Here is a 12249-nt window from a genome sequence, read left to right as displayed (position 1 = left end):
AAAAGCCCCCATTTGGGCCAACTTCACTTTACTCCGCTTCATCTGAACACACAAAACAAATCGATGAAAAAAAACAAATCTAGCAGAGCAGCACAAGAACGACGATAAACCACGTCTGCTTCCGACGAATGCCGAACTCCGAATCAATTATGGTTTTAAATTATTGATACTAAAATCAAAGTTCATAGACAAATAAACATTAGAAAACATTTAATGATTGATTTCATAGCATGGTAATATTGTAATTTTGACGTTTTAATCGATTGAAACTCGAATTTAACTGTGTTTTTAAACACTAAATTCAGAACCCATGAGATTCAGAGATCAGTTTTTTCAATCAGTGATTCAGTATAAAACTGTACCGGATATTCGGGCCGATTCGGGCGATTTTGTAACATGGTGAAATTGATGGGGAAGGATTTTGAACTGGTCTCAGTGTTCAAAACCTTTTTTTTGCCAGGAATTTGAGTGTTCTAAACCTCTTAAAAATGTTTGAATTTCGAATCCCCGATTTTAACCGCGGAAATTTTCTCATAATGGGATTGGAATTGGGAATCGAAAAAAAAAATCAATTTACTTTAAAGAAGCTTTAAAGACTGAGACCGATTCAAAATTCAGCTTTTCACTATTCCCCATTCATTCAACCATGTTACAAAACCAATATGTGTCGCTTTTTTGAGTTATTGACAAAATAAGATTTTTCATTATCATTTTTACCTGAGGTGTACCGCGACCTAAAAGGTGAATCAAGTTATTTCCATCGACACTTTTTATTCTAAACTTATTCATAATTCATGCAGTAGAGGGTAAGCTTTGTTATGCAGAAACATGTAAATTTTATTTCAGTGAAAATGTTTTCAAATCTGTAAAGCAACGGAACTAGAAATTATTAGGGCATCAGCAAGGAACAGTTTTGTCTTTGTTTCGAAAATTTATTTTCAAAAATTATACCGTTTTGAATTCGAAGTATTTGTCAGATTCTGTCTAAAACCTCTGGCTCTTATGGTATTGCTTTTAAATTAAAAAACCATTAAGTTTCGATTACAATCAATCATTGATAACAAATGAACCGACAATCCTCTACTAAAATAAAAACTGATTTCAAATCTTGGTATTATCCCCCATTTGATCAAGGATTAAGATATAAACTAACCATTCTAGTTTCAGAGAAATAAATAACATAAACTAAAAGAAAACACCGGTCTTGTTAAAAGTTAATTAAAATTACACGTGGCCTTCAAAAAGTTGATCATTATGTAGTTCAAAACTTGTTTCGAGTATCATATAAATTTTCTAATTTTTCATAAAAGATTTTTTTTTTAAATTTACCTTTTTGTTCAAAAGTTAACTTTTGAATCTTTAAAATTGTAGCTGGTAGAAAGAAAAAAAAAAGCATATTTGGACAGCTCGTAAACCTTTGGCACCACGAATTTTGTTGCCTTGTGAATCTAACAAAAAAACGAAGTAAAACAGTCAATTCGAATGCAATAATTTAATTAAACAAAATTTCTGTTAAACAGTTAAATACAATGATATTTTCCTTAAGTACTTCACTTGAAATACAAACATATTTTGAGAAAAGTATCGATGTTGAATAGTTGTAAAATAATTTCATCAAAAGCACTTATAAATTCTTTACAGTGTAACTAAAAGTCCTATTTCAAGGCCATTTCAAGTAAATTTTAACTGAAATTTTTCTAAATTTTTATTGAATTCGTAACATATTTAAGCTTTATAAAGTGTAATTTGAAGTGTTTTGGATAAATTATGACTACTAATTTGTTTCGAGAAAATTGAATTTTTAAAATCAACTTTAAAAATAGTTCACGGATGAATTTTTTTCCCAAACAGGGCTTGTGAAAGGAGATCGTTTCCTCAAATTTTAAGAGATGTTTAATTTGTTGTTATTATGCTACAAAAATGCGCAAAGATGATATGAAGATTTGTTTTTAATTTCTGTGTTGTTTTTAACTCTTGAATTAAACACTATCACTGGAAAGTTATAATATTAGCCTCTTTTTACATTTCCAAGTTTACAACAAAGAGATCTGAATTCTTAATTTGACTTCAATTCATTTGTTTTAATATGATCAATGGTTTTTTTTTAAATGAATGTACATAGTGACATGCGATACTTGAACAAATTTTAAGAGACTTTTCGAATTTCTTATTTCATTCTTCAAGACAGTTTTGGACTCTGGGTTCCGGTGATAATTGAGATTCCAATTCAAAGTTAATTGACGAGATCGTAGTAGTTTTTAAATTTCACAACTTTTGATTTTCTTACCACACATTTTTTGAACGTTTGTATTCTTGCAAATTAAAATAATAATTCCTAATTTTGAATTTTGGGATGAATCCCGGGTCTTGGAACCAAAACTAAATTTTGATTTCTTTCTGTTGATTTTCCCGGTTTTGGGTCTGAATTCCCGGTTTTTTCCTGGTTTTCCCGGTTCGATTTTCAATTCCCGGTTTTTTCCCGGTTCTGTGGCCACCCTGTTACATTTAAAATATTTGTAGCCTACACAACATATTCTATATGTAAAATACAAATTTTAAAATTATTTTGATAACTGTTGCAGCAGTCCACTGTGAATTCTTAAGATGTTTCATACAACATATTGAAAGCTCACGCAAGAATTACGGTTCAGCGGTCGATTTTTTTTTATCCTAAAAGGGGAGTAGGTAAAGGAACATTTTATTATGCCAAATGATTCAAAACTGCATTAAACGTGTTACCTCGGAAAACTAATAATTGACTGAACATTTACTGTTTGAGACTTTGGGACTAAGACTTTACCGGAAAAAAACCGATGGATTTCTATGGAATGTTTTAGAATTAAAAAAAAGTAAAATAAATCACATTCCGCTTCATACTTCTTGTAACCCTTTGAAATATCTATAAACCTCTTAAAATTATTTTTACTAGGGTGATCCTACGGTTATTAAAATACCCAAAACATATACCTTTTTTAAACAAAAAAAATTTTTTTTTAATGTTACTACAAATTAATTTCTTTTTATTTTATAATTTCTGGCATGTTTGATATTCTGTCTAAGAACTCGATGTAATTTGTCATTTAAAATTTATTCTAACCATTTTTTTTTGTATTTTAATAAATTTATAATAAATAAAACTTTTCTGAGGCGCATCATAAACATTTTGATGGTTAAGATGTGGTTTGGAGCGAGTTATGATATTGTATGTCAATTCTTATAGATCACTCGCAATTACGAAAAAAAAAACATAAAAATGGTGAAAGTTATTTTCTTTTTGTAATCAAATTTCAAGATTTTGAACATTATAGACGGAGAGAAGGTTAAAAGAACTAAGAAGTTGTTGAAAATTTGCGTCGGAATTTTCATTTTAAAACATCACATCTTCAACGTAGAACAAAGCGTCAGAACAAATCGGCTTCAGTTTTGATGCGCTGTTTCAATGGAAAGCAAAACGAATCAGTTCTGACACGCCCAAACTGTGTCGTTGGATAAGCGTTATATTACATCCAACTGTAAGCCGGCATGCATATATCCGGACATTGCTGGTTCGAGTCCCGCCAGGAGCGGAATTTTTTTTTACATTTATCCTAAACGTTTACATTTAGATTATGTTTTACATGCATTGTATTATTTTTCTAAACTTGACTTACTTTCTGTACTGCACTTTTTTTTAAACATGAAATTATATTGAAAACAGCTTCATTATCGATAGTATTCCTCGGAAAGTTTTTGAAATATTTCATTGAAAAGTGTTCTTGTAAATAATCGCAATGAATGTTAGTTCCTCTAAATATCAATTAATTAAAAATCCTGTCTTCAAAAGTATATAAAGGTTCAATAATGTTGGTGAAATCGAACCCAGCAGAATATTAATCAGTGTCACCTCTACATATAAAGAGAAAAAAATCAAATCCAGACTATTCTATGCCTTATATACATTCCCCGCACTCCCATTAATTGTTATTGCTTCATCTTCACCCCCGTCTCATCGAAACGACCGAGAATATATTGTATAATATCTGCCATGGGTATAATATCTGCCAACGGTAACTGTACACGAAACGAGCGAGCAGTTAAGCGCTCACTCTCCCATCTTTTCCCTCGATTGTACATAAGCGAAAGAGTTCATATACGGCAGCTTTTTTCCCTCTCGTGAAACTCGAACGGAGGAATTTTTTTTTTGCAGTCGGCTATGCTTCAGCAATAAACTGGCGGTCGCTCGTTTTGTTCGGCTTGCTTTCAGACCAGCTTGCTACGATCGAAGCAGGATAAACCAACAAACAAAAACTACCCAGAGAGAAGTAAAGTTGACGAGCGGTTTTCTTAGCTTTCCGACCGGATTCTCTCGCTCTCGTGGCGTGGCGTTTGTTCGATGTGGGTTATGTAGTGCAATTGATCATCACCGGTACATTCTCTTCGAGTTGCTCTTGAGTGTTTATTGGAATGCACACACACAAAGAGATCTGAAACCTTGTTCAACTGTTGGCCGGTGTGCGTTCAGTCTATTTTCTTGTGCGGTTCGTTTAAGAAGTGTGACCCGTCGCGATTCGTAATCCATGCGTTTTCATATTGCAAATTGATTTATTGCTTTCGTTTGCGATTAATTAACGATTTAAACATTTCAATGGTAAATGTCTATTGCAGATTAATGTTTTCTTGATCTATTTGATTATCTGATAGCAAATTGAATAATTATCTAAAATATTTTTTTTCTTCTTTTCTCTCTTTTCAGCCATGCATTCAATAGTGGGTAGAGTTCCGTGCTCACCAATACTGTGTGACGTCAGGCGCCCGCAGTGTTGGTCGGTAAAGAAGAGCAATGGTTATAATCCGAGTCGTTGCAAGCGGGGCCTGCGTACGAAAATTATCGACGAAAAGTGCCAGAGATTAGAACTAATACAGCAATTGGATGTTTGCTACAATGAACTGAGTAAAGTGGTGAGTGTAATTTATTGTTTTTGTTGTTTGTTGTTCTATAACCTTAAATCAAAATTGAAGTAAATGTCTGAATGCCAAGTTGGGCCTCAATTGGTTCTAGGCAAAGTCGTATGAATGCAGACCAATGTTAAAATTAGTTGCAAAACTATGGTATCTGACTTTGCAAAATTATATATTTTATTGTTAATTCGAAAATATAACTTTGAAAAATGTGAATAAAAATATTCCATGTATGTACTCAAAATAACTTTTATGCGCTGTTTTTAGGTTTTGAGTGCCAAACTGGTTTAATTTTCATCCATACAAATTGGCCGCAATCTTAATTAGTGTTTCTTAAAATTTGAAATTATTTTGCCTCAAAAATTTAAATAAAAAAAAAATACTTACACTATAAATAATTAGAAACATAAAAACAAAAATCTTTTTTGGCAATTTTTTTTAACTAGCAATAAATTAAGCTCTTTCCACCAAATCATTTTTTTTTAAATGTTATCGTAATTCATGCAGTAGAGGGTTCACGCTATGGGTTTTGTAGGTTTATGCACAGTTTGTTTTGTTTCTCTCTTATTCTTTTTGGCACTTTCTCCAGAGAGCCATGGATTAGTGGAACATTAGGGTGGCAATGTTTGGAAAAATAAGCATTATCGGACTTGATTAAGGAAGGGGTGCCTCGAAGTTTTTATTTTTTTACCTCGTAATCGCCAAAGAGAGAGAGAGAGAGAGGGGACACTCATTTATGATAGAAATTTTGTTGATGCCAAACGATTAAAAATCCATAAAATGTAGGGAATTGGTCTTGTTTTGTGGAAAAAATTGTCGGATTTCGAACAAAATACCAAAAAAAACCACAAAAGTTATGAAAAAATAAAAAAAGATGGCAAAAATGACTTCATGTAGGGGAGATTAGGGCATAATGGCCACCTTAACCCTCCAAAGCTGTTCGGGTCAATATAACCCGAAGCACACATTTCAAACATCTTTATCATCATTCCAATATACTGAAGAACTGGGAATTTTGACAGACCAAGTATGTTCTATGAAAATAATGAACAAATAACAAATAAAATCAATAACGACAAAAAATTAAAATTTGAGTTTTGAAAATCCGTTAATTGGGAAATAAAATAGAGCTAAGCAAAGATAAAATTAGATGTCGTTTTTGTAAAGTAAGATTTTTTCTTTAACCGGAAGATCTGAGATAGCGGTCAAAACTTTCATTGGACCTCAACATAAACATCAATAAAAGACTTAAATACAGAAAAGCTGTCAAAAGTTATGTGTATTTTAAAATAAAATAAATTTTTCGGACTTTCAACTTTCTGAACCAGTTCTTGATAACCTGGTAATACATATCAACTTTATTTTTAAATGTTGAGCAATTAGGATAAATAACCTACACAATGAATATTATATCATCAAAATCGGTTAACATCTACAGCCAGGAGAACGAAATAAAACAACAACTCAAATTCCCCGAAACGGATATTTAGCGAACAGCTTTGGGAGGTTAAGAAAAGCGTTTATTTAACCTTAGAAAACAGATATATTATGTGACATCATTGCTTCGTGATTACACACAAAAAAGCCTAGTTTCGAACTGGTTGAAACTTGAAAAAGAAGATAAAAACTTTAAAAAATATATTTTTAAAAATTTTGCCGAAAGCTGAAAACCAGTCACTATAGGGGCATAATGAACCCCCCCCTGGGGCAGTATAAGCACCATTAATCAGGGCACGATGAGCGTTTTCTGACGTAGAATCTAGCAGCGAATTCAATCCGAAGAAGTCAACTGTATTATCTGACGATTTGGCCTATTGGTGAGGTGTCGGAGAGATAATCAGATGACTCGAGTTCGATTCCTGGTCGAAGCGATTTTTTTTTTCGTTTACTTTTCATGATCGATGGATTTTGCCCTAAACGGAAGTCGTAGATTCACAAAGCAAATCAATTAAGAAATAATGTATGTCTGTTGTAGAATACAAATAATTCATGTATGTGTGACTCATACATTATTTTTTCTGCTGCTTTGTTTGGCGGATGATGCTACTAGCCGAATAATGCAATAATTAAAATAATCGATCATGAATGAACAACATTGAAAAACATTGTCTTGACCAGGAATCGAACTCAAGTCTTCTGATTATCTCTCCGACACCTTAACAATAGCCCAAACCGTCAGGTGTACAACTTGTCAAGTTATAGCTTTATAATTCAGTTGACTTCTTCGAGATGAATTCGCTGCTAGATTCTACGGCAGAAAATGGTCATCGTGCCCCGATTAGAATTGCTCTGTTTGCCCCGAGTCATCAAATTATAGTAAAAACGCGTTTTAAAACTGGTTACAGTGAAAAATAAAAAAATAAATGATAGTGAAAATTGTGGAATCATGTTTCAGTGCTTACATTATAGATCAAGAGGATTTAACGATCATAAGAGCTTATTTTCCATTTAAGCAATTTTTTCAATCCAAAGCTCATAATTCTCATGAAATTAAAGTACAAAAATCGTAGTTTAAAAATGTTCTGAGTGGCTCCGCTCGATTATCCCATGAGTAAGCCTTAAGCCCTGGTTTAGAAGATTGGACCTGAGTCGAGATTTTTTTTTCGTATTTTCCCGTCTCATTTTCAATCATTATTTCTTGAATGCGGTACTCTATCGTATAAATATTGCTGGCAGCAATTTGTGTGGCTGTGGCCAAGGTTATCACGACATCAAGCATATCGTTTGGTCATGACTCATATGAGTTCCACCTGGCCGCTAGAACGAATATAATAGACTCTCTTCGTGCCCTAGGAAGCCCACCCTGCACCCCAGTAAGAGATGTAATAGCTGTGATAGGCATAGATTAGATTACATGTTCGGAATATACCTTTTCCTGAAAGCTGTTGATCTTCGTTTATAATTTATTTCATTTTCATATTCCCCTATCTATTTCCTGTTCTCTACAAAAAGTGATTATCTAGACCTCAGCAAACAATTGTAAACATACAAAACGGATTTGACTCCTTAAAGCTTCAAGGTATGAGCCGTTTCAAATAAAAAAATTACAAAAAAAATAGTTTAAAAACTCTTGCTGCAATAATCATCTTTTTTTCGTTTTGTTTGTTATTTTCAAATATCTTCAATTCTTTTTTTTTTTGTTTGATTAGGTTTCAATTCATTGTTAGCTAAAAATAGTGTGCCATTGTTCTTTTTTCTTTCCCACTGAAATCTCCTTGACCTGATACAATGTAATTTTGCAATTAGGTTATCGTCACTGAATAAAGAAACAATTACAATTAAAGACTTTCCAAGAAATTTTAACTAACCAGCTGTGGTCTGTAAATGCAAGCACTTTCATTGTTTAAATATGAGCTTTCAATCTATCAGAATTCATATCAATCAAAAGTTTTTCAGCTAAACAAATTATTTTTGTTGCCAAACACCCATTTTTTAGGACTTATTTACTTTAAGGTCGGTTCTTAAAGACATCAAAAAACATACCCAAATTTTTGAAAAAAAGCATCTAATAGCAAACATTTTAACAATTTTAAAATGGTACACGTGCATTTTAAAACAATCGGGTCAGTACTTTTGATTTCATATCCAAAACAATAATCCGGGTCTAAATGACCCAAACCGGCTAATGGTCCTTTTTGCTGGGTGACTCTGGTAACCCTATTATAAAATCTAAATAATAAGAAATTGTAGAGCATCTCATTTTATGAAAAGTCAGAAAATCTCATAATTCTAGCCTTAACCGTTCCTGAGATATCGTATCAAGAAGGTATAGCTCGGGTCATATAGACTCTAACCGCAAAGGAAGGTTCAAAAATAGGTAGGGCAAAATTGAACATTCTCAATTCAAGGAATAACTTTTTCGACAGCCGCTTGTAATTTTGACTTCAAAGAAAAAGTTACAAAAGTTTTATTTTAGTTTTTATTTTCTGATGGCAGGTTCTGAGGTTTCGATATTGAACACATTTTTTTTTAAATTAGCAACTTTCGTCAACATGTCAATGAATTTTAACTTAAGCGTAACATTCTGCTCGCAACCGTCGCAAGACAAACGGCCACAACCTTAAGAGCCAAAGTCAAGCGTAGTGAACACAACTGTACTTTTCATTTCGTCGCGAAATTGCTAAAATGGACAGTTTTTTATTGAATTCCTGTATGATAGCTGTAAATAATTTGTAAATAATAGAAAAGAGCAATAGTGTTAGATTAAGTTAAAAGAGAAAAATAGTTTTAGATAATAGTTTATAGAAGTTTAAAATAAGGTAAGTCGTAATTTTCCTTTCTATGACATGGACGCCGACCCCAGAAAAATAGACCTGGACGTCCCACCGGACAAAGGCAAAGCTATGTCACTTCCAGACATTCCAACAACCGATGAAGACATAGACGTAGAACAATTCCACGGTTTCGCAGATCAAATAAAATCGACGCCATTGGAAAGTTCTAGAAAAAGGCCAATAAAGAAAACCGGAAACGCTAACAAAAAAACTAAACCAGATAACACACAAACACAATCAGATAGTGACAGAGATACATCTCACGAACACACAGATTCTAGAAGTGATACACCACAAACATCAAAAGATATCTACACACACTCAACACCACCACCAAATAATACACATAACACCAGATCAAAATCCCAAAAAACAAACACAAATGAAAACAACACCCTCTCAAAAAGCAGTGATGCCAATAATAAAGTTTGGATAAAAAACGATTCTTTTAACATCATTTTTTTGGAACCAATTTCCACCAAAAACACTTACAATCTTCTTGAACCTATGGAAATAGGAAAATTCTTGTTCGAACTGAAACTGAATCAATTTGCAGAAATAAAAAAGGCCGGTTTTTATAGATACAAACTTACATACAAAAAACCACAAGATTCGGAAAAGATATTAAACGCAACAGATATTTTAAAAGCAAACAATTATACAGCATTTATTCCACGAATGCTACGCGAAACAATTGGAATTATTAAAAACATATCCGCATCCATTTCGGAAGAGGAGATTTTTAAATATGCTATTTCAGGGAAAAAGATATTTGTTTGTGTAAAATCTCCCCGCTCATAAGTGTTAGTATAGAAATAGAAAAACATCGCAGAACGTCAAAGTTAGATCCATCCGAAAGTGATCTAAAAAGGCTTTCGGATGGATATAAGCTCTGTTCACTGCTCGAACAGGAGCTTTTCGTTTTCTGATCACAACACTTATAGAAAATTAAACAAACACTTATACAAAATGAAACTGTATGTACCAATAGGTTTTTCAGTTTACTTTGTGCTTAGATTCGCCACTTTGTACACAACACAGTTTGTAACACAGTCCAAACCAATCCGCCGTGCTATACATATCGCGACAATAAAACCCCCCGCTAATCGAATCGAAATAAAGTTGGTGTTTTTTGAGTTAAGTTAAATCGCCGCGAATTCTAATTTAGTTCCGAAAAAGTGTTCCGGTCCCAAAACATTTGGTCCTTAGAGCCGGATGACCGTCCGGAAGTGGTTCTGGAACATAAATTTGGACAATTAAGTGAAGACCGACAGCAGCCAAACTGCGAACCATTTTGGACTTGTAAAATCGCCATCGCAGTTGAACTCTATCAAAGTGAAGTGATTGTACTTAAGAACAATAAAAGTGCATCGTTCGCCATTTACGCTTGGCTTGGATGCAATTAAGTGCATCGGACAACAGTTGTCAGCCATCGCGAAATCCTTGAAGTGCGAATACCAGAAGCATACTCGTGAACTAAAGCAACGAAAGTTCAGCTGATCTAGCAGCAACAAGGCAGAGGACAGCTGATCGGCCAGCAACCCAGCTGATTTACAACCAGCAACGACGCAACGTCTGAAGGAGCAGTTCTTTGGAATCTTAAGAGCAGGAAGTATTGAAGAAGGCTTGGTGCATGAGGCCAAAATAGTGCAAATAAAAATAAAGAATTGAAATTGAATTGCTGTTTTAAGTTGCATGAAGTGTGTGCCCTGTCCGTTAACTATAATTGGTCTTGGATTTCTTATTGGCATTTTTACTTTGCTTTACACATTGGTTGTGCTCACTCGCTGCTGTCAATATCGGGTTGCTAGTCTCACAAATTCGCGTCGCGATCGGATGGAACGTCGAGTTGATCAAATTTAGGTGCATATACCCTAAGTCAGAAGCACATAAGGTGCATGTCAGAGCACATTAAGGTGCAAGTCAGAAGCACAAAAGGTGCAAGTCAGATTTTTTGGTCAGAACTATTCGATACTGGACGGATTGGGTCCAAGGTGTTGGAATTTGTCGGAAAATCACAAGTTTGTTTAAGAATTTAAAATTGTTTCAGAATTTGAACCTGAATTGAAGTTTGAGTTTGAAACTTGTCAGAATTAAGTCTGAATGGTCAGAAATTAAGTTTGAGTCGGAAATCTTGTCAGAGTTAAGTCTGAATCAGTTTGTGTCGGAATTCTTAAGTGAATATTTTCGGAAATCTTTTCTGAAACTAGTCAGAGTGGAGTCTGAGTCTCACAATAAGCTTTGTCAGAAATCTTGTCTGAATATTGTCGGAAATCTCGTCCGAAATATTGTCAGAAATTGAGTTAGTAAAATTTGGTCTGAAACTTGTCAGAAATTGAGTCAGTTAACAAATCATCTGAAAAACTATCAGAAATTAAGCTTGAGTAAGAAACAACGTGTCAGTTTAAGAACTTGTCTGAAGGTACAAGTTTGATTTTGTCAGAAATTGGAAGCCTGAGTCAGTTATTAGTAATTCTGTATTGAACGAATCGAGTCCAAGGGTGTCTGATTTGTCAGAAATCGAAAATCGTTCGATATTTTGTCAAAATTTGAAAATAAACTCCTGAACTTCAACAATTAATTCGCCTACGTCAGTATTTGAGTCAGAAATTCGTCAGTTTTGGACAAATTTGGTCCAAGTTTGTCAGATATTTTGGAAATTGGAAAGTTGGGTTCAATCGCTGCTTTTTCAGCTCTGAAAGGTCAGAGTGTTTGAATTTAAGTTAGAAGTGGACAAAGTTTCCGGTCAGAATGGCGAAAAATGTTCAGTTGAAGTTGTTGCAGAAAAGAGAACGGCAAATAGTGCTTCTCATGGACAGTGTGGACCGATTCATACAGAATTACGAACCAGGACGTGATGAGTGTCAGATTAGTTCTATAGGCTTGAGGCCTTAGAACCTGTGTTTAATGAGTTTCATGAAGTGCGCAGTAAAATCGAGCTGATCTTTTATGAAAGTGAAGAGAAGAAGGCCAAGGAGCTCTACGGTGACGCCAAAGATGAAGCTGAAGCACAACGTGAGGAAGAAAACGACAGGCT

General features: G+C 33.9%; 1 protein-coding gene across 2 annotated transcripts in view; it reads left to right on the top strand.

Moving 5' to 3' along the window:
* Positions 1-12249, top strand: part of LOC129744812 (uncharacterized) — a 110048-nt gene that overhangs the window by 36082 nt on the left and 61717 nt on the right. Inside the window, exons 1-2 of one of the 2 annotated variants that reach the window (XM_055737522.1) lie at positions 4490-4627; positions 4733-4938. In XM_055737522.1, the coding sequence (XP_055593497.1) occupies positions 4735-4938 (204 nt within the window). In that variant the 5' untranslated portion in view covers positions 4490-4627; positions 4733-4734. Of the gene's footprint in view, positions 1-4489; positions 4628-4732; positions 4939-12249 lie in introns of those variants that run through there. The other variant, XM_055737523.1, reaches the window with a different exon arrangement.

This window comes from Uranotaenia lowii, chromosome 2 (assembly GCF_029784155.1).
Source record: "Uranotaenia lowii strain MFRU-FL chromosome 2, ASM2978415v1, whole genome shotgun sequence".
NCBI classification, from domain to species: Eukaryota; Metazoa; Arthropoda; class Insecta; order Diptera; family Culicidae; genus Uranotaenia; species Uranotaenia lowii.
The sequence above is the reverse complement of the archived record's forward strand: the minus strand, read 5'-3'. Positions and strand labels throughout refer to the sequence as shown.